The sequence below is a fragment of the Prionailurus bengalensis genome, chromosome E3, assembly GCF_016509475.1.
Source record: "Prionailurus bengalensis isolate Pbe53 chromosome E3, Fcat_Pben_1.1_paternal_pri, whole genome shotgun sequence".
Taxonomy (NCBI): Eukaryota; Metazoa; Chordata; class Mammalia; order Carnivora; family Felidae; genus Prionailurus; species Prionailurus bengalensis.
In genome coordinates this window covers 4,684,545-4,710,101 of record NC_057357.1, presented here as the reverse complement: position 1 = coordinate 4,710,101, position 25,557 = coordinate 4,684,545, and the positions used below count along the sequence as shown (strand labels likewise).

General features: G+C 54.1%; 1 protein-coding gene across 5 annotated transcripts in view; it reads left to right on the top strand.

Moving 5' to 3' along the window:
• Nucleotides 1-25,557, top strand: part of TNRC18 (trinucleotide repeat containing 18) — an 87,941-nt gene that overhangs the window by 40,759 nt on the left and 21,625 nt on the right. For 4 of the 5 annotated variants that reach the window (XM_043559597.1, XM_043559596.1, XM_043559600.1 and 1 more), the window contains 7 exons: nucleotides 3,606-3,781; nucleotides 4,312-4,448; nucleotides 4,687-4,815; nucleotides 6,475-6,646; nucleotides 8,060-8,420; nucleotides 11,568-11,843; nucleotides 16,727-16,975. In XM_043559597.1, coding sequence (XP_043415532.1) covers nucleotides 3,606-3,781; nucleotides 4,312-4,448; nucleotides 4,687-4,815; nucleotides 6,475-6,646; nucleotides 8,060-8,420; nucleotides 11,568-11,843; nucleotides 16,727-16,975 — 1,500 coding nt within the window. The remainder of the gene's footprint in view (nucleotides 1-3,605; nucleotides 3,782-4,311; nucleotides 4,449-4,686; nucleotides 4,816-6,474; nucleotides 6,647-8,059; nucleotides 8,421-11,567; nucleotides 11,844-16,726; nucleotides 16,976-25,557) is intronic. The other variant, XM_043559598.1, reaches the window with a different exon arrangement.

Here is a 25,557-nt window from a genome sequence, read left to right as displayed (position 1 = left end):
TCCCAAGCAGGCTCTGTGCTGCCCATCGTGGGGCTCGGACTCACAAACTTCAAGATGATGACCTGAGCCCAAGTTGGATGCTTGACCACTGAGCCACCTAGGCATCCCAAGGCTCTGGGTCTTTAAACATTTTCTTAGGGGACAGTCGAGTTTTCCACCTAGTGGAGGCCCCAGCCTTCAATGCCTTAGCTGGCCCTAGGTTGTTAGGCATTTGAGTTTGCCTTTGGTTTTGTTTTATTGTTGGAACTAATGTGACGAATCTTTGTCCCCACTGCTGATTTTCCTGGGGGTATATTCTCAGGGGTGGAATTGCTGGGACCAAACAAAATCACATTTTCAAGGCTTTTTCATCGCCATGGTCACATGGTCCCCCGGAAGCTTGGACAAGCGATGCCCACTCCCCCACACCCCATAGCTGTCTGTTGTTTGGTTCTTGTTCTCCAGTTCGTTACTTCTTTTCATTCATTTAAATAGTTTGGCACAAAAAATTACTTTTTGGAAAGAGACAAACCCCCTCTTGATCCTACCAACAGTTGGTGGGTTTTCCGTGAGGGCCACAGAGCATAGCCCTGGGCCCTGTCAGGTGGTGATAGGTGGTAGGTGGAGACACTGGGAGGGGGACAGGATGGAGGATGGAAGGGTGGTCTCTTACAGAGGGAGGTGCTTCTGGGTGAAGTGACCAAGGAAGGCCAGGGAGGAACTCTTCTGGGGGATTTGCTGATGGAACAGCACCTGCAAAGGGCCTGAGGTCAACAGTACGTGTAGCACGTTGGAACCAGAGCAAGGAGGCCGGGGCTGGGGTGGAGTGGGAGGAGGAGAGTGGTGGCCGCCAGGGGGTTGGTGGGAGGGGGCCGGCATGGGGCCCTGGGCACCCACTGGAGGAGGGCTTGGAGTTACAGTGATAGGATTGGACTTAAATAGTGTCATTTTGGGGGGCTGTGTAGACACTTGACGCAGAGGCAAGGGGGATGCAGGAAGGCCCAGGCCCTGGGGTGGTGGGTAGAGGTGAGGAGCAAGAGGATTCTGGGTAGAAGTTAAGGTGGAGCACCCAGAGGGCTTTGCCAGCTCCCAGCTGGTGTAAGAGCGACTCCGAGGTTTCTAGCCTGAGCCGCTGGAAGGGCAGACTTTGCAGGAAGCAGCGGGAGGAGGTTTTGGGACCCACAGCTGGTTTCTGCATTGGAGGTGTGGCCCGAGGCTGGATCTGTGACCCTGGGCTGGAAAGCACACTTGGAGGTGCCGGTGTGCAGGGGTGTGTACATAGCAAGGGTGAGGGAGAGGCTGGCGGCCCTCTTCTCTACCCAGCAGGCAGCTGCCGATGGAATGCTGAAGAGGCCCCTGGTCGCCCGTCGAGCTTCCCGCGGCCCACAGGTCACCCCTGCATTGGTACAGCCACGAGGCTGTGTGTCAGCCAGGCCTTCTGTCACAAGTACCACAGACTGGGGGGCGTCTGGATGTTCTAGACCACTGTGTGGGCAGGGCTGGGTCCTGCTGAGGCCTCTTTCCTGGCGCGTGGACGCCGTCTTCTCCCCGTGTCCTCGCCCAGTTGCCTCCGTGCTTGTCTCCAGCTTTCCCCTTTCTGTAGAGAAATAGTCCTACTGGATTAGGGCTCATCTGGTCACTTGAACTTGGTGTCCTCCGTAGAGACTGCAAATAAGATCACTTTCTGAAATACTAGGGTCAGGACTTAAACGTGTGGATGGCGGGGGGGGGGGGGGTGGGGGGGACACATGATACATCCCGTAGCAGATGGCCTAGAGTCACCAGGCTCCCTGGCCTCAGTTGTGAGAGCCTCTCAGCCAGACTGGTTTGGAAGGTGAAGGAGGTGACAGAAGCTGCACCTCGGTCCCCTCCTCTGTGATGGAGCGGTGCTCTCCTGCCTTACCCAACCACTGAGAATCTCCCGGTTCGGACGACCTTGAGGGGTGGTCTGGTGCAGAGGCGTCACCTCGGGGTGGGCCCTCGTGAGCTGATGGGGTTCACTGCTGTGCAGCCTCCATGGCCGTGCCCGTAAGAGCAAAACCGCTAGTTCTCAACTGGCAGTGACCCGGTTGGTTGTCGCAGCTTGGGGGGAGTACTGCTGACATCTAGTGGGGAAAGGCAGGGGATGCTGTTGAACCTCCTACAGCGCATGCCCAGGATGGCTGCCCCCATTGCAGAGGATGAGCTGACCAAAACGTGGATAGCGCCAAGGTCGAGAAGCCCTGATCTATGCGAGACCATCAGTGATGTCTGGTTTATGGAACTGCACGCGTCGGTAGTAAAGAATATGCTTTGAGGGCGCCTGGGTGGCTCGGTCGGTTAAGCATCCGACTTCAGCTCAGATCATGATCTCGAGGTTTGGGAGTTCGAGCCCCGCGTCGGGCCCTTTGTTGACCTCTCGGAGCCAGAAGCCTGCTTCGGATCCTGTGCCCCTTGTCTCTACGCACCCCCCCTGCTCGTGCTCCATCCTTCTCTCTCGAAAATTAATGAACACTAAAAAAAACTTTTTTTAGACATTTTTTTTTCTCAGGCACGTGTGGAACATTCATAAAAACTGATCGCATATTAGATCACAAAGACAACGCCAATTAAAAAAAAACTGTTACTCTGGGAGAGATTGGAGGGGAGATGGGTGGCGTGCCCTTTCTGAAGGGGAGTGGGAATATTTATTAGATAAATGCACATACCTTAATCGTGTTAATCACAGAGAGGAATTTTCCTGAAACATGTGTCCTTGCTGTGTGCCTATGCCTGCACTACCCAACCCCCCCCAAAACAAAAAGAAAAAAAAGAAATGCCTTTTAACGGAGGATTATTTAGATTAATTAAAACTGAGCAATGCAAGAGAACTCTAGGCAGTCGTTACTGGGTTTGGCCACATAAAAGTTGCTGACCTGTAGAAATGGCAGTTATAACTCATAAGGTCCAAGCTAACGACACGTGGTAGATTGCTGTCATGCGCTACCGTGAAAAGAGGGTAGGTGGAAAAAGGTGTGATACCGTATGTATGCGTTGACGCCGTTCCCATATTTACGAAGGATGCCCACGGACGTTGCGTGTGTTCGAGTGGGGGTCGGCATTTTTGGAGCCCTCTACCAGATTGTCGAGAGTGGCGCCTCTGGTGGCGGGGCCAGCTTTGTGCTGGGGCGGGGAAGGTTTTCGTTTCTTCGCACCTTGCTGCTCGGTTTGTCTTTTTTGTGTTCTCCTACTGCTTTTGCAGTTTATGAAACTTCATTTGGGCCCTTTTCTTCCTGAATATGAAAACCATGCATATTCCCTGTGGCAAGTTTAAAGGACAGATGAGCAGAAAGAGGCACAGCCCAGAACGCACCTCTGTGGGCGCTTGGCCGCCCGTGGTCATTTTCTCTGTGCGGCAGTGGACGTTTGGAACAGAGCCGTGCCGTGTGCCCGGCTTCTGCCTGTTCTCTTCACTTAGCACCGTTTCTTGGCTCTCGGCAAGGCCGGGGTCCCGTCAGCATCGTGGGGGCCATGTGGCCTCGGGCAGGCCCTGAGCTGGTCCTGGGCTCGTTCTTCTCCCTGTTTGGGGTCTGAGTGGGGTGGGCTGCCCCCAGGGAGCACGGCGGGGCGGGCACAGCGGCGTGGGCTCACCTGCCTCCTATGTGCAGGTGCAGAGCGGGGCCCGGTGGTGCGGCCCTCGCTGGAGAGCCTGCTGGCGGCCAGCAGCCACATGCTGAAGGAGGTGCTGGACAGTCCCTTCGTGGACCCGCTCAAGAACCTGCGGCTTCCGCGGGAGCTGAACCCCAACAAGAAGTATAGCTGGATGCAGAAGAAGGAGGAGCGGGTGAGGTGTCCCGGGCCTGTCTTTGCCTGCCTGTGGCCCGTGGGGTGGGAGCAGAGATGGGTCCCCCAGAGACTCCGTCTGGCTGGGGACATGGTTGGCTTTGGAGTTGAAAGGGCCTGATCTGAGTCCAGGTTCCACCGCTGACTTGCCGCGCGGTCCTGGGCAAGCCGTATCCCCTTTCTGGGTCTCAGTTTATCCACGTGATAACGGGCGACCGCCTGGCGGGTCAGGAAGAGCAGGCCTGGCTGTGCCCCTTGGTGCCTGTGGGCCTCTGTGAGCGATGGATAACACGATGGCCCACACTGTTGGGAACGGCTGTCTCGGGCCGCTTCGGCCCGGACGCGGCCCTGCAGAGTCGAGTTTTGGTCCCCGTCCCGCGTTCTGCCCACGGCCAGGGCTAGCGAAGGGGCAGGTGAGGCGTGAGCTGGGCCCCGGTCACCATCAGGCCTCGCCGCTCCCATCTGAGCGGATGCCTGGCCGGGTGGTGGGAGCCTGTGGGCGTTGGCATCCTTACCCCGCTCTCCCCGCAGATGTATGCCATGAAGTCCTCCTTGGAAAGCATGGATGCCATGGAGCTGGACTTCCGGATGCGGCTGGCTGAGGTCCAGCGGCGGTACAAGGAGAAGCAGCGAGAGCTGGTGAAGCTGCAGAGACGCCGCGACTCCGAGTGAGTGTACACCCCGGCCGCACCCCAGCCATACCCCGCGGCCCCGGCCGGCCGGGCGACAAGGCCGCGGCAGGCGGCGCCCTGGTTGGGCTCTCGTAGGCGCTGGCGCTCAGTAGGTTGGCTGTGGTAGGCCATTAGAGGTGTGTGTGGACCTGAGTGACGTGTGTGCATCGTATGTCCTTCTCCGCGCCCCCCCCCACCCCCCAGGTTCACAGCCGAGCGTGTGATTCTTTTTAAGGGACAGGCGCGAGGAACCCCATAGAAGCTTGGCACGCAGAGGCCCTGGCAGGCCGAGGAAACGGACCCACGCCCTGAGCACCCTGTCGCCCCCCCGCAAGAGAGGGAAGAGCCACAACAGTAGCGGAAAGTAAGGCTGGCCCCTCGGTGGGTCGGGAACTGGCACAGAGCTCGGAGGGGAGGAGCGCAGGCCCACGCAGGGCCTGCGTCTGGGCACCGGGGACCTCGAGTCCCTCGGGCTCCGACCCACCTGGTTTGGTAGCTCTCAGGGAGCACGGTGCGCGCCGCCCGGGCCAGGAGGGCGAGCCGGGCGAGTGGCGGAATGGACAGGCAGACTCATCCACCCGGCACTGAGTGGGCAGGTGACCCCAGTGAGAGAGGTTTCTGTGCCATGAGCTAAGTGCCTCGCCCGTCTTCCCGCCACACCTGCTTTCTCCACGGTTAGGGACGAATTCCTGCTCTTCTCCGTACACTTCCTCCCTGCAGAGGGATCCGCTGAGCTTCCAGCCCCCTGGGATGGGTTCTGACTTGTGCTGTCACTTACTTCCCTCCGTGACGGACAGCGTCACTCTTGTCCTCCTGGCCTGACCTGTTGGCTTGTCGTGCCCGAGCCTGTGACCCCGGGGCCGCTCCTTTGCACACTCTTTGAGCGGCAGCAGGAGCGACGTGTGGCGTCTCTGGAGGTTTTCTTGAATGGTGGCTGGGATGAGAGCTCTTCCCCCAGGCTGAGCGTGGGTAGGAATGATGCTGCGGTCTTCCCTGGGTGTCATGGAGTAGCAGGAGCTGAATGAGGCCCATCAAAAGAGCGGGGTTGGAGTGTGCCCCAGCCTGGGACATCGGAGCAGGGCAGACTGTAGGTGGCCTGGTGCTTGGCTTGAGGAAGCAGAGGGGCCACAGGGTGCCCCCAAAAGGCGCAGGAGAGGCAGTGGATCGGCCACAGGGCTTGTCAGATCACCCCAAGCGTCCCCACGACTTGGATTTGTCCTCCTTGGATGTTCCTGTTTGAGGAGAGGATGGAAAGAGGAAGAAATCCCCTAAAACCAGCCAAAGGAGGGTAGGGAAGCAGTTCCTGAAACCACAGGGGCTGGGCCGCCAGCACACAGCCACTGGTTAGGAGCACAGCCTCTGGAGGTGGGCGTCTGTTCCTACTTGTGAGTCCCAGCTCCATCCAGTGTTTGTTGTGACCTTGGGCTGGGTGTTAGCTTTTTGGAGCCTCAGTTTCGCCACGTGTAAAAACAGGATGTGGAACATTGTTTTGTGGCTAAAGTATCAAACACTAACCCGGAACAGAACACATAGTAAGCACCAAGTAAAAATTAGCTGCTTTTATTACTTGTGAGGGTTTAGCTTAAAGCAGGCAAGAGAAGCCTTCAACCTAGGACCGTGTCCCGACTGTCTTAATCCCAGGGGTGCAGGAGACCAGCCAGTGGCTCTTACTCCCCTTCCAATCCTGGGGGATTTCTTGGACATTTCTGATCTTTACTCTTGGCATGTTTTGATAAGGTGTGTGTGTGAGTGTATGTGTGAAGAAGCACAAGAAAGAGGCCAGCAGAGGATACTGCCTTGGAGAAGTGTTTCTTCTTTCCGGTATAACTCTCATTCTGCCCCACTCACGAATAGAATCCCAGCACCATAGTTTTACAGGATCCGTCTCCCCAGATTCGTCACTCTGCCATCACTGTCTGTGCTTCGACATCCAGAGCCCACCCTTCAGGGCTGTGAGGGCGGACCCCCAACCCTTGAGTCTTTCCTGGCCAGCGTGCTGACCAGCAGTGCATCTGGGTTTCAGGCTGAGCAGCAAGCCCCTGCTGACGTCGGATGAGTACGAGCTTGGAGCAGGGATGAGGAAGAGACACAAGGGACCTGAGGAGGAACACGATGCCCTGGTTGGAACAGGGAAAGCTAGGGGCAGGAACCAGCCTTGGGATGAGCACGAAGCCTCGTCGGACTTCATGAGTCAGGTCAGTAACCCTGTGTTCCAGAGATGCTGCCATCTTAGAGTGGAAGGTCTGGAGGGTGTGCCAGCGTTCACGCTCCCTTTGCAGGTCTGTTGGCCCCACCTGCTGCACAGACACTGTAGAAGTGATTGTCTTAGTGCCAGAAGGACTGTCCTCTAGTCTTCCTTATTGCACAGAGGAGAAAATCCAGGCCCAGAGGAGGTCAGAGACTTAACCAGAGTAGCACAGCCTCAGGTAGAGCAGAGACGGAAAGCCACTCCCCCCCCCCCCCCCCCACCCCGCATGCATGCTCGGTGACCCTTTGCTGAAGCCAGGAAGAGAGATTGCAAGTTCTTAACCAGATAACACAGTTACTGTTGTTTAACAGTGTAATTGTTCAACGAGCAGCTTCGCCATCCTGTAGTTCTCAGAAGCAAGGGCTTGATCCCATCGTAATTTCCTTGTGAACTCTCCAGAGGTAATGGGGTGAGAGCCAGCTCCTTGGTTTTTCTGATTTCTGCAGAGCATTGAAATCGGCCACTTAAGGCCCTTGTCTCTAAATACTAATGTACCTTGTCATCTTTCCCCATAAGGCCCCATGCAAGGGGCTGTATGTTGATTTGGCCATCAGAGCGAAATAACACACATAAGGGGGATTGCATCCAGGAGGAGGGAATAGAGCCAGTTCGTAGATCAGCATCCTTTATTCACAAATTGTGAAGGATACTTGTGTTGTTTAAATGGCCCTATCCCAACTATCCCCCGCCTTACAATAGATTACCTGATTCAAGAAAAATAGAGACAAAACGTTCAAATGAGGGGCATTAACGGCTTTGAAACTGCATATTTCCCTTTGACAATGAGTGACTACAGCAGACTTGGAACCAGGAATTTAATCTGTGAAATCTTGAGTCGCGCTTTCTGCTTCAGGCATCCAGGGCACGCTCGCTCGTAGGGCGTTCTCTTGTCGGCTAGGCCCATTTAGTTGGATGGGCTGCTTGAGGTGGGAATCCATGGTATGACCTGGGTTTTCCACCTCGGTTCCATGCCTCTGACCTAATCCAGCTGCCTTCTGCTCATGGGCTGTGCTGCCTGCTTGAAGGGCTTCCCTAGGAGGCACCAGACAGCGCCAGGCAAAGCCAGTGGAAATGCCAGTGTTCATGAGAACCGTAACCGCACTAACAGCTCTGTGATAAAAGCTTTGTGGGCCTGATCTTGTTCATCTTCAGAAAAACCCCCAAGATGCCCATACATAATTATCGCCGATTTACAGAGCAGAAGAATTGAGGCTAAGAGGAGGAGGTGAGCAGCTTGCTAGAAGCCACAGAGGCAGGAGGAAAGGACCGGAGCCCAGCTTCGGCACAGCCTGGGCACCGAAACACACGATCCTGTTTTGCCAAACGTCTTAACCCGTGACTCCCCAACTTCCCTCTCCAGCTAAAGATTAAAAAGAAGAAGATGGCCAGTGACCAGGAGCAGCTGGCAAGCAAGCTGGACAAGGCCCTCTCCCTCACGAAGCAGGACAAGTTGAAGTCGCCCTTCAAGTTCTCGGACAGTTCTGGAGGGAAGTCCAAAGCGAGCGGGGGCTGCGGCAGGTACTTGACGCCCTATGACAGCCTGCTGGGCAAGGACCGGAAGGCGCTGGCCAAAGGCCTCAGCCTGTCTCTCAAAGCCTCCAGAGAAGGTAAACACAAAAGGGCCGCCAAAGCCAGGAAGATGGAGGTGGGCTTCAAGGCCAGAGGCCAGCCCAAGTCGGCCCACTCCCCGTTCGCCTCGGAAGTGAGCAGCTACTCCTACAGTAAGTAGCGGACGCCGCGCCGCCTCCGGGCCTTTCCTCTCCTCAGTCTCCTCTCTCCGCATCTCGTGGGCGCTCGAACGACTCCTGCTTTTGCGCGGGCTCCAGGCCGGAAGTGCGTGCGTGGGGTGGGGGTGGGTGCCTAAGGCAGAAGTGCCTGTGATTGGCGGGCGCCCGTGATTGGCGGGTGGGAGCGGAAGTCCGCCTGCCCTCGTGTACCGGCCTTCCGCTTGTTCGCTTGTTCGAGGGGAAGCCGGCAGTGTGGGAGGCTTTGCGCCACCGAGTTGGCGGCCGCTGGGCCTAGAGCGGTCGCTCGCGACGACCATAGAGAGGAGTCCGTCTCCCCTGCCCACAGGCGGCTTTCTGTCCTGGGGCCGGAGATTCAGAGGAACGGTGTCCGGTGTCCGGTGTCCGTGGAGCGGGCGCCGTGCTGGTCGGCGCACCGAGGGCTGTGCGGGCCGTGTTTCGCCTTGTTTTCGACAAAGACAGTCCTCCAGGTGGCTGCCCCGCGTTGTTCCCGAGGGTGGAGGCCGAGGCCGGGCGAGGTTGACCGCCAGGGGTGGGGAGTTGGCGGGGCCCGGATGGCTCGGCTCCCAGGACGGGAGCTGTGGAGCCTGGGAGCGCAGCCGCGGAGGGGCTGAGCGGTCTCGCACTGGCCCGGAGCCTGCCGCATCGGAGTTCCTTACCTGGGCGGTGGGCCTTGGGCCTTGGGCCCGCCCGCCCGGCTCTCCAGGGGCCCCGGGGCCGCTGCGTGGTGCGTGTGTGGGCCGAGCCCCTAGTGCCCAGGACCGATGCGCACCAAGCGTGTGGCCGCCGCAGGAGAGCCAGGCGGGGCTTCGTGGCTCCTGGCAGTTGTCCGCGGGGTTTGTTTTGGGAGTCCCCAGGCTCCGACGGGGGTGGGCGGCTTTTCCCCTTGACGACTGCCTGGCTGTGTGCGTCTAGGCTCTTGATTGACTCTGCGTGGTACATGAGGTGTCGGAGGGCAGCGGTTGAACGTCACGTGCAGGAAAGCGGACACTTGTAATGTTATTAGAACGTTTGTTTTCTTAAGGAAAGGAAATAAAGTTTTGTGGACATGGGGTTATCATCGTCTGCTTCCCATGGCTGTCCTGAACTTTAAGCGAGTTCACGTCGGTGAAGAGGTTGTCGCGCGCGCATGCGTGTGCATACGTGTGTGTATGTTTTAATGTTCGTGGTTTTGGTTGCTGTGGACTGAAGGGTTTCTAGGGCTGATGCAGAGACGTGTGTGAAGTAAACAGCGCCTTTGTGGCTTATGTGCCCAGGACATGCTTGATTGCGATAGCTTTGATGGCCCTCCGGTCGTAATGGGTATGATCCGAGCAAGAGTGCCCAGGCCCGTGGCCACCATGAGCTCATACCAGAAACTCCTAGCTCTGGAGGAAGAGGGAAGAAGGGTTTTCCTCTGCCGTTTGTATCTCTGCTGGTTTTGGAACGATGGAGGGAGTGGGGAGCCATTGCTGCGGCTCTTATGTTTCAAGGGTGAGCGGCCGCTGGGTGTCGCCTGGCTGGTTGCCAGGTAAGAATCCTGTACCTTCCCACTTCTAGGTGGTTGGGGTACATTTAGAGACCAGAGATCGGTTCAGCCGCTGAGATGTTTGGCGTGCTCTGAGCCAGTGAGTCGGCTGTGCGCACGTGTGTGCGTGCACAAAGCGATGTTCAGATTGCTAGTCTAGCTGTTGGGTCTGTGCCTACATTCCATCGTCCAGGTGAGAAGTGAGTAAACGTTGCAACATACAGGTCTAAAGGTCTGACTCCAACTAGATGCTGGCTCTGATACACGGCTGGAACTGGAGAGGGCCCTCGTTTGTATTTTTTATGTTGGCTTTTCCGCGGTTCTAGGTAAGCGAGAGTACACGGTCACAAAGAGGACAAGAGTGTTTTCTAGCACAGGGATGGCTGGCAGGAGATGGGAGGAGAGAACAGAACGTTCTTCTCTTTTTCGCTTTGGGGTTTTACAACTCTTGGGTTGTAGGGGTCGGGGACATGCCTGGTGGGAAGCCGATTCGGTTGTCGTCACCCACGAGTGGCTCTGGCCTGGGATGCGGCCTTGGGAACGATGGGCAGGGGCCTGGTGGGGCTTGTCTTTGTCCTAGCTCTGCCTGGAGTTTGGAGGCCATCCTGCCGTTGGGGTCTTGACGTGGAGAGCCCAGGTAGAGGAGGAGGCAGCCAGCGGACGCTGCGTCCCCCTCGCCTCCTGCGCCCGACGCGTATAGTTTTCTTGTGGACTTGCAGGTGGCAGGTGCTGCCAGAGCTGTGTCTCTGTTAGTGTTCCTCTTGTTCCGAGTGGATTTTATCAGATCAAGAGGTTATAGTTTCTGGCTGCAGAGCCCTTTCTTCCAATGAATTCTTGCTTGGGATGGGCTTCGAAGGGGCCAGAGCTGTGCCTGCTTGACTGTGGCACCCCCCCCTCCCCAAAGCTGGGGGATCCTCTCCCAGGAGAGCTTGGAAACCCTGACCTCAACTGCACGGTGAGGCCGGAGACAGGGAAGCCAGCAGCAGTGTGCCGGCAGCCCGGCCCTTCGATAGGAAAAAGTTGGGGGAAGCCTTGAGTTGTCCCGTCATTTGCCAGTTTCCTTGGCGTAACCCCTTTCACGATGGCCCATCTCGACGCGCCTTTGGGATGCTGCTGGGCGGGGAGTTGGGGTGCGCGTGCGTGATTGTCGTCGTGAGCCTGCCTGTGCCACCCTGTGCCGGGGCAAACGGGTATTCTGGGGGAGAAGAGCTTTACCAGGGCCCTTCCTTTCTTGGGCCTTGTCCCTCCCCATGCCCCCACGTGCTGGGTGCAGTGACCTCCATGACCACGGGCGAGACCCTCACGAGTGTGGGGCTCCTGCCTCCCCCCCAGGGCCCGGAAAGGCCTTGGCAGAAGTGGCTGTCTGGTGGGCGGGGCCGGCAGCGGCCAGCCCGGACAGGACAAGCTCTGTGATGCCTGCGGCTTGGAGGCCTCCCGGGCGAGAGGCGAGAGGTCCAGGCGGTGGGGCACGGCTTGTTCCGCAGCCAGTGGGCATTTGGACCTCTCTGCCCTAGCACGCGCCAGGGCCTTCTCGAAACCGCTAGTAGCGAGAGACGCCAGCCCTTCCCCGCCCAGCACCCCATGACTTACTGTGTCAAAAACTACTTTGACTGCAGATACGGACTCAGAGGAAGACGAAGGATTCCTGAAGGACGAGTGGTCTGCCCAAGGCCCGTCCAGCTCCAAACTGACGTCCTCCATCCTGTGTGGCATGGTGGCAAAGAACGGCAAGCCGGCCGGGGGCCCCAAGCTGAGCGAGCGGGGCCTGGCGGCCGCCCGGACTCTCAAACCCAAGCCGGCCGCCGGCAGGAAGCAGCCCTTTTGTTTGCTGCTTCGAGAGGTCGAGGCCCGATCCTCCTTCAGCGATTCCTCGGAGGACTCGTTTGACCAAGGTTACTAGCTCCAAACACAAAATACCTTCCGTGTTTCCTAGCGAGAGAGTGAGTGAGAGAGAGCGCGAGAGAGCGAGCGCGAGCGAGCGAGCACGCAGGAGATGGCAGGAGATGGCGGGCAGAGGTGGCCTGTCTGGGACGCCTCGGGAAGGGCGGCCGTCTTGGTTCTTGGCAGCGTAGCCTGCTGTATCCGCCTGAGTCTTTATTTTTGTTCTTACCTGTACCTGTATCATTGTGATAACGCCACGGCCTGGCTCTTTTGGAGCTCTTATATGGACTGTTTTTAGTCTCCACCCCTGTCCATTCTCCCCCTCTGCCCTCCTCGCCTCCTCTGCCCCCTAGACCGCAGGCCTGGGTTGGGCGCTCTCGGGCGCGGACCCGGAGGAGGCCTCCGAGGGACATTTTGTAAATGGAATCCTGTCGTGTGGGCGTGTGACTTGATGTTTGTACCGCGATTTTGGTAATACCAAGCTTTATTAAACATACCGAGTTCATTTTTAACTAAACCCGTGTGCCTTGTCTCTCTTGCTGTGTCCTTACTAGACCGTTAGGTTGCTGCTCCCCCCAGTTTGTCCCTCCTTCCCCTCCCCCCCGCCCCTCCCCCCCCACCAAGGGGCAGAGCTGGGGTGTGCAGTCTGCCGCTCTTTTCTATTGTTCAGATGTCCCCGGTAGCTCTTGGCATGCGTTTCATTCTTCAGATCGAAAGTCAGCTGCGTTCACCTCCAGCTTCATCTTTCTTCCTTTTTTTAATTTTATTTTATTTTTTAGCTGCTCGTTTGTTTTTTTATTTTCTTAAAGCTCTGTTCCTGCGTAACAGCGGTTTAAAAATACGAACACTCGTTTCCTAACACAGATTTCTGTTTTAAAGGGCATGTAGGCAGTGCAGGGTCAAGACCATTTGCTGCCCCGAGTTTTGTTGTGAGATGTGAAAGCGTGGGCCTCATTGCCGTGTTGAGCGGCGGGGCACAGGCTTCGGCAAGAGCACTGGCCTAGGAGCCCACAGGCCTGGTCTGCTGGCACCCCGGCCCCGCCCGGGGAACCTCATTCGCCTCACTCGTGAAGAGAGGGTGGGGGTTCAGTGACCCCTGCGAACACCCTGGCTCTGACTCTGCCCGGGTTAGGTGCGTCCCAGGGGCGGCGGGGGAGCCAGAGGATCCCTAAGTGTTTCCTCACCCTACTTTAGCATTTGCTTCAGGGTGGACCCCGCCCCCCCTTCAGGGATTCCCAGAGCCCGAACCCCACGCTCCCTGAGTGAGGCCCAGACACGTAGAGGCCAACCTGGACGGGAACTGGCTTGGGCCCTGGGGCTGGACTCTACCCTGATTTTGTTCCTGGTCCGTCTTCTCCCTGCCCACGCCCCTCGTCCTGATTGGCCCACATCCGTTTTGGGTGACCAGGAGACGGCACAGCAGGGGGCCAGGTGCCCTTGGGACTCTGCTGTGCTGCTGCCCTCAGTCTGGGCCTGGGGGGGGGGGGGGGGAGGCCACTAACCGATCAGCCAGCCTCCTTTGCCCGGCCTCCCTCAGCCCTGGCCTCTGCAGACCAGTCTGGCTGGTTCATCCTTCTCCCTCCTTCCCTGACCCCTTCCTTTCCTCCCCGGGCTCCTCCCCTTTAAAGCCAAAGTTCCAGCTTCCATGTTTTTAAGCTCTCCTGCCCCAGCTCAGATCCTGTAGAGAAGCAGGCAGCCCTTCCCGATCCGATCTCTTCGCAAGGGGCCATTGGCCCAGAGTGGGCAGAGGGAGCCAGGGGCCCTCAGACCAGGCCGGAAGCAGCCGTGGAAAGAGCCCAGATAGGGGGAGGGGAGGGGCCTTGCTGCGCACACCAGCTGATGAGGTCTTGACAGGGATATTTGGGTAATAGGGACTTCTGACATCCGGTACTAAAACACCTGACTGCTTGGCTTTCTAGTGTCTGCTCTCTCCTCCCAGCAGCTTGACCATACCTTCACCCTTGATCCCTACCCATGATGCTTTGAATGTCTGTTTTGGTCTCTTGCATTTGCTCTCACGCTGCACTCTGGACGCAAAGCGAAGGCTGGGAGTAGGGCAGACGGCGCAGCGGGTCACTGAGCTTGGGTGCGAGCCTGGCTCGTTGCTCCGTAGGTAGGCAAAACCCTTTTCTTTGTGTCCCCTCTGCACCCCCCTCCTCGGGGTTTGCCCCCATCGGCTATGGCAGCAGCGGATTGCTTTGGCATTTATCAATCGGGTTTTGGAAACCGAACCAAGTTAACAACAGACGACCCCACTGTACTGAGCCAAGAGATTTTTGTTGGTGGTGTTTTTTGTTTATTTTTGTAAAAAAAAAAAAAGTTTTTCTCTATTTCCTTGGGCTTCTTTGTTGGGACTTTTTCTACCCTCTGCCCTTGGCAAGCCCTGTGACCTCAGGTGTGGACAGCTCTAGAAAGGCTTTCCTGGTCCGGAGACCCCCTCTACTCCCCCTGCCCCGCAGACCCCAGCCTGAGTAGACCGGCCACCATGGGAAACAGCCAGTGGGGGCTTGTCACGCTCCCAGCAGCCGGAGGTGGGGAGCGTCTCGGGAGACCAAGATCATCTGTGTCTCCGCTTTGGGGGAAGCACGCCCTGGTTTTGACTTTTCCCTTCCAAGCACTCTCCCGTCTCAGGGTGCTGGGATTGGGCCGCTGCTGGCTGACTGGTGTCCAACATAGACATCCCGGGCATCCGGAAGCCCAGAGCCAGCCCTCCCCCACCGGACGTTGCCGATGGGGACTCCTGGATGGGAGAGAGTTCTGGAGTCTCCACACCTGAGCAGCCAGGGGAGGCCTTCTCTACAAGGGAAAACCGGCCACACGTCTGACCCCGCGCCCCCACCCCAGCCAGCCCCCCGCCCGCCACCCTGCTCAAATTGGCCCACCCCAGGGAGGCCCGCTGTGGGGGACCCAGGCGCTGTCGAAAGTCTGCCTACACTTAGCCTGCTTTGCCGCTGTGGCCCGCTGGGGCGGAGACAGAACCATGTGATGTCTGCAATGTGAATGGACCGCAAGTGCGCACTGCCTGCCTGCTTGCCCCGCTGGCCTCCATCCTGCTTCATCCATTGCTCCGGGGGGGCCGGGTCTCCTCCTCCTGCTCCTCCTCCTCCCGCTCCTCCTCCTCCTCCTCCTCCTTTCTCCCTCCTCCCCCTCCTCCTCCTCCTCCTAACAAACCTCTGTCTCTGCCTCCTGCCTTTCTCAACTCCCTTCAGGGATTCCTTGAGCTCATCTCCACCTTCCTCGCCGAGGGGTCGCTCGGCACAGACCGAGGCTCCCTCGGTAAAGGGTTAGACAGAACCCCTGCCTCCATTGGCACACCCAGGGCCGCCACTTTGGGCTGTTAGTTGCACGCAAGCAGGCAGGTGGCTTGGGGCGTGGTGCGAGAACGTGGACTTGGCCAGCTGTCTCTGTCCCTCTCCATCCCCTGAGCCCAGGTGCTTCCCAAGGTAGAGTAGGGGGGATCTGGGCCACCTCTGTATTTCCCTTCCCCCTTCCTGCTGCAGAGGGGCACCTCCAGCCTCGCCTGGCCCTGCCCTTGGTCAGCAGCCCCCAGAGCCACCTTCATACTCCCAGCAGTCTGGGCAGACCCCGCCCTTGGGCAGATGTCCCTTGGGCATCTCGTGGGCAGTTGGCTTCTGATGCTCTCGTGCCTGCCTGCCCTTGTGGTGTTAGGCTGTCTCTTGGGGAAGGTCGGAAGCAAGCTCGTTACCTGCCTACAGTGTCTTGGAGGGCTCGGTTCATGTGCAGGGAGCACTGCCTTTCCTGCCCTGCCTGCCAGCCTGCCACCTGCCCTGCCTTTGTTCCCATGGCCCGAGCTGGGCTCAGGGCTGCAGGTTCCCAGCCGGGAGGCCGGTTCCCATGGAGAAGTACATTTCTGTTCACCAGCTGGAAACAAAGGCTGAAGCTCCTTTAGATTCTTGCCAGGAGATTCTGGGTGGCAAGACAGCCAGGCAGCCCTGGGTTTGAGTCCTGCCTGAGCACTTGGCCGTACCGAGTCTCCGTCTCCTGGTGTAGAGTGGGCTGACCTGGGTGCTTCTCCCTTCCCGGCTCCCCATGGGTCGTGAGGCATAGCCAGCTTGTGGCTCCCTTGGCCTTAGGGACAGTGGCTTCTTTCTGCTCAACAGGCTTGCCCTGTTTGACGCTTGTTGAGCCTGCGAAGTGCTTTCTCCTACATATTGGGAGCCTCCCCTTACCTTGGGGAGGGGGGGCGCTGGGGAGACCATCCCTTGCCACAGATGAGACAATAGGTGCTCACGGAGGGCTGAGATTTGCCCCAGGCTTCTTGGCTCAGGGGGATCCTTGGAAGTCAAGTTTGGATCAGGGCTACAACCCAGGGGGTTTCCACTCCCCCAAGAGGAGATCAAACTCCACGTTCTCACCACCAGCCCCAGACCCCCAGGCGCCTGAGTCCCCGGGGCCCTCTCCCGCCTCCTTTCTGTCCCTCCCTGGCCTCCTCTTTCCTTCTCTCCTGCCTCCTTCCTCAGCCTCCATGTTGTATGTCGGGGCGTGTGTGTGTGTGTGTGTGTGTGTGTGTGTGCGCGCGCGCACGTGCGTGAGACGGTGGAGAGAGCTGTCTCCAGTCCTTGTCCGTGTGTCTGTTCCCCTCCCCACAGCACAGGTGCATGTGGTGTTCCCCGTACAGAAACCCTCCGATTCCCAAGGCCGCTGCCCACCTCTGGGCTGTCCGGGATGCCCATGTCTTGGGCTTGCTGTGATGGGGTCACTGGGCCATCGGGGGGACTTGTGGGCTGGTATTGGACCACCCCCGGCCGGTGAGGAGTGAGGAGCTAGGCTGGAGCTGTGGCATCCCTCGCTGGTGCCCCGGCCGAGCAGGGGCGGTGGGGGGTGGTGCCCACCCGGGCCAAGGCTCTGACTCGCCCCCTGTTTTCTGCACCAGATGAGAGCTCCGAGGAGGAGGACGAGGAGGATGAGCTGGAGGAGGAGGAGGACGAGGCTGCCGGCGGCTATAGGCTGGGGCCCCGGGAACGGGCCCTGTCGCCAGGCCTGGAGGAGAGCGGGCTGGGCCTGCTGGCCCGCTTTGCAGCCAGTGCCCTCCCCAGCCCCACAGTGGGGCCGTCCCTCTCGGTGGTGCAGCTGGAGGCCAAGCAGAAGGCCCGGAAGAAGGAAGAGCGGCAGAACCTGATGGGTAAGTACTGGCAGGTGGACTTGCAGGGACGCTGCTGCCCCATCCTTCGGACAGGAAACCAAGGCTCGGAGGAGGCTAGAAGCAGAGCTGGGGGGCCAGTGGAGCCCTGCCTCGTGGGCCCCCATCCTGAGCAGAGTGGTCCTGGTGATGTGGGCCCGGCCCGCCCCAGGAGGGGTCGCCAGAGCTCTGCAGGTGACCTTCACTGTATGTGCATCTGACGGATGTATGTAGCCTGGCCCCGTGCGCTTCAGGCGTCCGGGGACGGGCCGTTCCGGGAAGCTCAGAGGCCTCAGATCTGCGCCCTGGGGGGCTGGAGCAGCCCAGGGGAGGCTACTCCGGGTAGGTGACACCCAGGCTGAAGCACGACAGAGAGGAGGCGCTAGGCTAAGTGTCATAGGAGAAACACAGGTACAGGTAGAGGCACAGGCCGGCCACGCAGAGGTTTGGAGGAAGAGGAAGCCCCTTCTGTCTGGGCGTTAGAGGCGGTTCAGTCGGCGAGATGGCCATGCAGCCTGGGGTGGGGGCCCGGAGGAGGTCATCCCTAGGGGGTTGCCGGGCGCCGTGTGCCTGTTAGCCGGGCTCACCGTCCAGCTGCCCAGATGGGCAAATGGAGACGGCCGGGAGCTCCGGTGGGAGACGAGGCCTTGTCCTGGGCCCACTTCTTCCTCTCTGCCTGTCCGGTTGTAGCTGTGCCGTCTTGGGACAAACAGGGGACCTTCTCCTGGGCCCACCTCCATTCTCACTAGGCCAAGTGTCCCCACACGGACCTGGCTTACCTGCATCCGGGGCGTTGGAGACTGAGATGGTCCCACGTGTGTGCACTGACCTGGGCCTGGCCTGCCCTCCCGGCCCCTCCCTGGGTCTCGGAGGTCCACGGGAGTCCCTCCTGGCAGGGGCCGGGACAGGGAACATGGGCACAGTACTGCCACCCTGCTCTCCCCCCAGGTCTCCCCCAGCTGCCCCTGGCTTCATTTCTTGCAGGCTCCAGGACGAAGGCTCATTCCTGCGGCCTGTACCGCCCCCTGGGACCCCATCTCTGGGGCAGCCTCGCAGTCTCCCTCCCCCTCCTTCTCACTCCCTCTCACCCCACGTCCTGCCGTTGTTCCCCGGGAACTTAGGGCCTGGTTCCCCCGGACAGTGGCGCTGGCCTCCCTTCCGGCTTGCCTTGCTCAGGTTTTCTTTATGGTGAAGCAGCTGGAGGGCTTTTCCTCAAAGGTCGCACTTGACCAGACCACTTCTCTGCTGAGAACCTCTCACTGGTCCCCCATTGCCCTCTGGTCACATTCCACCTGTCTGCTCCCCCACCCTCAGGCTGCGGCCGCTCAGACACCCATCATCCTGTCCACAGCCCCCAGCCTCACCTCCAAATGCACCAGCCATCCTGGAACCTGCAGGCTTCTGCATTTCACCCAGGTTGTCAAATGTATTGGCAGAGTTCGCATCATCCCCCCGCTGCCCTCACCCCATTTTTTTTTTTAAACTCTGAGGGGTCTGTAGTGATGTTTTCTTCTTCATTGCTGATACAAATAACTTATTTCTGCTCTATTTCTTGGTCAGTGTGGCCAGAAGTTATCAATTTTATTAATTTCTGCTCTTTATTTCCTTCCTTCCTGTTCACTCTTGGTATAATTGCCAACCACTTCCTATTTTTTAAGGTGCAAGCTTAGGTATCAACTTGGGACCTTCTTTTTTTTTTTGTGGAGACTTGTAAAGCTCTCTCTCAACACTGTTTTAGCTGCAACTCATGCATTTTATGTTGTCCTGTTTTTAGTATGACTCAATTCAACACTTTTCTTTTTTTGTTAATTTTATTTTTTTTAATTTACATGCAAATTAGTTGGCATTGAGCGCAACAATGATTTCAGGAGTAGATTCCTTAAAGCCCCTTACCCAGTTGGCCCATCCCCACTCCCACAGCCCCTTCAGTAAGCCTCAGTTTGTTCTCCATATTTCTGAGTCTCTTCTGTTTTGTCCCCTCCCTGGTTTTATATTATTTTTGCTTCCCTGCCCGTACGTTCATCTGTTCTGTGTCTTAAGGTCCTCATATGAGTGAAGTCATGATTTTTGTCTTTCTCTGACTGACTGATTTCACTTAGCATAATAATACCCTCTGGTTCCATCCACATAGTCGCAGATGGCAAGATTTCATTCTTTTTGATGGCCGAGTAATACTCCGTTGTGTATATAGACCACGTCTTCTTTATCCGTTCATCCATCGATGGACATTTGGGCTCTTTCCATCCTTTGGCTATTGTTGATAGTGCTGCCATAAACACTGGGGTGCACGTGCCCTTTTCAGACAGCACACCCATATCCCTTGGATAAATACCAAGTAGTACAATTGCTGGGTCATAGGGTAGTTCTGCTTTTAGTCCTTTTGAGGAACCTCCATGCTGTTTTTCCAGTTTGCATTCCCACCAGCAGTCAAAAGAGATCCTCTCTGCATTATCCTCGCCAACGTCTGTTGTTGCCTGAGTTGTTCACGTGAGCCATTCTGACAGGTGTGAGGTGGTATCTCATTGTGGTTTTGGCTTGTATTTCCCTGATGATGAGTGATGTTGAGCAGGTTTTCACGTGTCAGTTGGCCATCTGGATGTCTTCCTTGGAGAAGTGTCTATTCATGTCTTTTGCCCATTTCTTCACTGGATTATTTGTTTTTTGGGTGTTGAGCTTGGTAAGTTCTTTATAGATTTTGGATACTAACCCTTTATCTGGTATGTCGTTTGCAAATATCTTCTCCCTTTAGTTTTGCTGATTGTTTCTTCAGCTGTGCAGAAGAGTTTTATTTTGATGAGGTCCCAATAGTTCATTTTTACTTTTGTTTCCCTTGCCTCCGGAGACGTGTTGAGTAAGAAGTTGCTGTGGCCAAGGGCAAAGAGGTTTTTGCCTGCTTTCTCCTCAAGGGTTCTGATGGCTTCCTGTCTTACATTGAGGTCTTTCACCCATTTTGAGTTTATTTTTTGGGTCTGATGTAAGAAAGTGGTCCAGGCTCATTCTTCTGCATGTCGCTGTCCAGTTTTCCCAGCACCACTTGCTGAAGAGACTGTCTTTCTTCCATTGGATATTCCTTCCTGCTTTGTCAAAGACCAGTTGGCCATACGTTTTTGGGTCCATTTCTGGGTTCTCTATTCTGTTCCACTGGTCTCAGTGTCTGTTTTTGTGCCAAGTTCAACACTTTTCTTAATTTATCTTGTGATTTCTACTTTTATCCGATGATTATTTACAAGTATTATTTATTTTCCAAATATGGTGGGCATTACCTTGTTATTTACTTGTTACTGGTTTCTAACATAATTCCATCTTGGTCAGAAAGAGTACTCTATATAATTTCAATCTTTATTGTTTATTTATTTATCTTTTGAGAGAGAGAGAGAGAGAGAGCACGCACGTGCGTGTGTGTGAGCACGAGCAGGGGAGGGGCAGAGAGAGAGGGAGACACAGAATCTGAAGCAGGCTCCAGGCTCTGAGCTGTCAGCACAGAGCCCGATGCAGGGCTCGAACTCACAAACTGTGAGATCATGACTTGAGCCAAAGTCGGAGGCCCGAGCAACTGAGCCAGCCAGGCGCCCCTATAATTTCAATCTTTTAAAATTTGAGGATATATGGTATTTCCTAGTAAATGTATTGTGTGCACTTAAAGAATGTGATTCTGGTGTCTTTATACACAGTGTTCTGTAAGTCATTCCGTTCTATCAGGCAAGTCAATGTGATTGAAAGTATTAAGATCTTGTGTGTCTTTACTAGTTGTCTAGTTTTATCAGTTGCTTACAGATACATATAAAACCTCCGGCTATGGATTGCAGGATTTTCTTCCTCCTTATAATTTAACTCTGGACATTTGCTTCATGTATTTGAAGCTCTGTTATTGGGTGCATGTGTACGTTTATGAGTTCCTGTTTTCCTCTTAAAGTGATCCTTTTATTATTACCAAGTGTTCTATCTCTTAATATATTTTGTTTTGAAATCCCTCTTACCTGATATTAAACTGTCACTACCCTTTTTTTTTTTTATTTTGAGAGAGAGAGAGAGAGCACACCCATGAGTGTGTGCAGAGGATGGGAGGGCAGAGGAAGAGGGAGAGAAAGAGGGAGAATCTTAAGCAGGCTGCACGCCCATCGTGGACCCAGATGTGGGTGGGGCTTGGTTCTATCTCATGACCATGAGATCAGGACCTGAGCCGAAATCAAGAGTCGGATGCTTAACCTACTGAGCCACCCAGGCGCCCCTAAAATTCATCCTTTAAAGTGTACAGTTTGACGTGGTTTTTTTTGTATTCACAGAGCTGTGCAACCATTATCACTGTCTAATTTCAGAACATTTTTATCCCCCCGTCCCCGACAAGAAACCCCATACCTATTCATATCACTCCCCATATTCCCTGAACCACTATTCTCTATCTTCTGTGGATTTCTCTATCCTGGACATTTCATATAAATGAAATCATACCATATGTGGCTTTTCGTATCTGGCTGCTTTCAGTTGTTGTAATTGTCTGAAGGTTCATCCATGGTGTATGTCAGTACTTACTCCTTTTTTTTTTTTTTTTTAGAGCAGTTTTAAGTTTGTAGCAAAATTGAGAGGAAGGTACAGAGATATCCTCTATACATGCTATGCACCCCCACCCCCGCCCCACGCACAGCCTCCCCCCCCAACCCCGTCATCGGCATTCCCCACCAAAGTGGTGCATTTGTTACCATTGATGAACCTACACTGACCCATCACTGTCACCCAGAATTCATAGTTTACATTAGGATTCACTCCTGGTGTTGTACATTCTGTGGGTTTGGGCAAATGTGTAATGGTGTAAAAACACCATTAGAGTGTCATACAGAGTAGTTTCACTGCCTAAAAATCCTCTGGATTCATCCGTCCCCTCCCCTCGCACCCTGGCAATCCCTGACACGCTTAATGTCTGCACAGTTTTGCCTTCTCTAGAATGTCACATACTGTGCACTTAAAGGTGTCTCCGTGTCTTTTCATGACTTGACAGCTTGTTTCTCTTTAGCTTTTACCTTTGAATAATATTCCATTGTCTGGACGGGCCACCGTTTATTTATTCATTCACCTGTTCAAGGACATCTTGGTGGCCTCCAGGGTTTGGCGCTCTTGACTAAAGCTGCTGTAATCATCTGTGTGTAGTTTCGTGTGTGTGGACGCAAGTTTTTAACCCCTTTGGGTAAATACCAAGGCGCGTGATTGCTGGATCGTATGGCAGGAACACGTTGGGTTTTGTAAGACATTGCCAGAATGTCTTACAAAGTGGCTGTGCCGTTTTGCCTTCCCAGCAGCGGTGAACAGGATTTGTCAACCCTTGCCAGCATTTAGCGTTAGTGTTTTGGATTTTGGACATTCTAATAGGTGTGTAGTGGTGTCTTGTTGTTTTAATTTGCATTCCTAGTGACATGAGGCGGAACATCTTTTCGAATGCTTCTTTGCCATCTCTGTATCTTTGGTGAGATGTCTATTCCAATTTTTGACCCATTTTTTCAATCGGGGTCTTTTCTTAATGTTGAATTTTAAGAGTTCTTTATCTGTTTTGGAGAACGGACCTTTATCCGGTGTGTCTTTGGCAGATATTTTCTCCTAGTCTCTGGCTTGTCTTTTCATTCTCTTTATGGTGTCTTTCACAAACCAGAAATTTCTACTTTTAGGGAAGCCCAGCTTTCGTGGATTGTCCTTTGGGTGTCGTATCTGAAAATTCACTGCCAAACCCAGGGTCATCTGGATTTCTCTTACCTTTTCTTTTAGGGGTTTTTGAGTTTTGCATTTTACATTTAGTCCTGTGATCCATTTTGGGTTAATTTTTGTAAAGATGTTAGTTCTGTGTCTAGGTTCACTTTTTCGCGTGTGGATCTCCAGTGGTTCCCATACCATTTGTTGAAAGAACATCTCCTTTCTCCATTGTATTGCCTTTACTCCGTGTCAAAGATTATGTGATTAAATTTATGGGAGTCTGTTTTGGGGTTCTATTCTGTGCCATTGATCTGTTCTTTTGTCAGTATCTCGTTGGATTACTGTGGCTTTATACTAGGTCTCGCAGTCATGTACTGTCAGTCTTCTTACTTTGTCCTTCTTCCATATTGAGTTGGTCATTCTGGGTTTCTTGCCTCTCCATATAAACTTTGGCATGAGTATGTTGATGTCCACTTCTGGGGGGGATTGTATCGAATCTATAGATCAAAATGGGAAGAATTGGCATCTTGACAATCTCAAGTCTTCCTATCCATGAACATGGAAAGTCTTCTTTGATTTCTTTCATAAGAGTTTTGTAGTTTCCATCCCATAGCTCCTGTACATCTTTTGTTAGATTTAACCTAGATATTTCATTTTGGGGAGTGCTAATGTAGACAGTATTGTGTTTTAAATTTCAAATTCCACTTGTTCGACTTTGGTATGTGAAGGTTGTAAAATGCAGCCTTGCTATGATTGCTTATTAATTCCAGGAGATTTTTTGGGTTTATTCTTTCAGATTTTCTACATAGATACTCACTCATGGCATCTGTGAACAAAGATAGTTCTATTTCTTCTTTTCCAATCAATATACCTTTTTTTTTTTTTTTTTATTGCATTAGCAAGGACTTCTATGATCTTGAAAAGGAGTGGTGAGAGGGGACAACCTTGCCTTGTTCCTGATCGTAGTGGAAAAGCCTCTATAGTTTCTTACCCGTAAATATGATGCTGGCTGTAAGGTTTTTGTAGATGTTGAGGAAGTTCTCCTCTGTGCTTACTTTACTGAGAGTTTTTATGATGAATGCATGTTGAATTTTGTCACGTGCTTTTCCCGCTTCTGTTAATATCATGAGACTTTTCTTTAGCCTGTTGATGTGATGGACTCCATTAATTGTTTTTGATTTCTGAATGTTGAACAAACCCTGCGTACCTGGGATACATCTCACTTGATGGTGGCATATACTTTTTTCATACATTGCTGGATTTGATTTGCTAATATTTTGTTGATATTTCGCATTTATGTTTATGGGAGATATCGATGTGTAGTTTTCTTTGTCTGGCTTTGGTATTAGGATAATTCTGGCCTCGTGGAATGAGTTAGGAAGTATTCCTTCTGCCTCTGTCCTCTGGAAGAGATGGTAGAGAATTGGTATAATTTCTTCCTTAAATGTTTCGTTGAATTCAACAGTGACCACATTCGGGCTTGGCATTTTCTGTTTTAGAAGGTCATTAACTGTTGATCCAACTCCTTTAATAGATAAAGACCCTTCATAAAGACCTGTTTCTTCTTATGTGACTTCAAACCTTTTTATGTCTATATAATACTCCATTTTATGAGTATACCACATTTTGTTTATCTACTCTTTTGTTTTTGTTTCTGTTTGGGGGCTATCGTGAATAATGCAGCTCTGAATATTTATGTACACGTTTTTGTGTGGACATGTTTTCAGTTCTGGCTGCATTGTTTTTCAATGTTTATTCATTTTTGAGAGGGGGGGAGAGGGAGGGTCAGAGAGAGAGGGGACACAGAACCCGAAGCAGGCTCCAGGCTCCGAGCTGTCAGCACAGAGCCCGCCCTGGGGCTCGAACTCACACACCGTGAGATCATGACCCGAGCTGAAGTCGGATGCGTAACCAACTGAGCCACCCAGGCGCCCCTGTTCTGGCTACAAATCTAAGGGTAAAATCACTGGGTTATTTGGTAACTTAACGTTTAACCTTTTGAGGACTTGCCAAACCGTTTTTGAAAGTGGTCTCACCATTTTATATTCCCACCAACAGCCTGTGAGAGTTCCAGTTTCTTCATATCCCCCTTCTTGTCGTTACGTTGTTTTGTGGTTTTGATATGCATTTCTCCCGATGACGGTGAGCAGCCTTTCATGTTGCTCAGCCGTCCGTGTGTCTGGAGAGGTGCCTATTTAAATCCCTATTTCTTTAAAAAAAATTTTTTTTTCAACATTTATTTATTTTTGGGACAGAGAGAGACAGAGCATGAACGGGGGAGGGGCAGAGAGAAAGGGAGACACAGAATCGGAAGCAGGCTCCAGGCTCTGAGCCATCAGCCCAGAGCGTGACGCGGGGCTCGAACTCATGGACCGCGAGATCGTGACCTGGCTGAAGTCGGATGCTTAACCGACTGCGCCACCCAGGCGCCCCTTAAATCCCTATTTCTTTTTTTTTTTTTTTTAATTTTTTTTTTTTCAACGTTTATTTATTTTTGGGACAGAGAGAGACAGAGCATGAACGGGGGAGGGGCAGAGAGAGAGGGAGACACAGAATCGGAAACAGGCTCCAGGCTCTGAGCCATCAGCCCAGAGCCCGACGCGGGGCTCGAACTCCCGGACCGCGAGATCGTGACCTGGCTGAAGTCGGACGCTCAACCGACTGCGCCACCCAGGCGCCCCTAAATCCCTATTTCTTAATTGGGTTGTCATTTTGTTGTTACAAGCTCTTTGTACATTCTGGCTGTAACTCTGACTGTGCTTCGCAAGTGTTTTCTCCCATTCTGTAAGTTGTCTGTTTATTCTCTTGGATTGTTTGAAATAACGGTTTCCAATTTGCATGAAGTCCAGAGAGATCACTTGCACTTCGGGCGTTTATGCAAACAAGTATTGCCTAACCCAAGGTCCCAG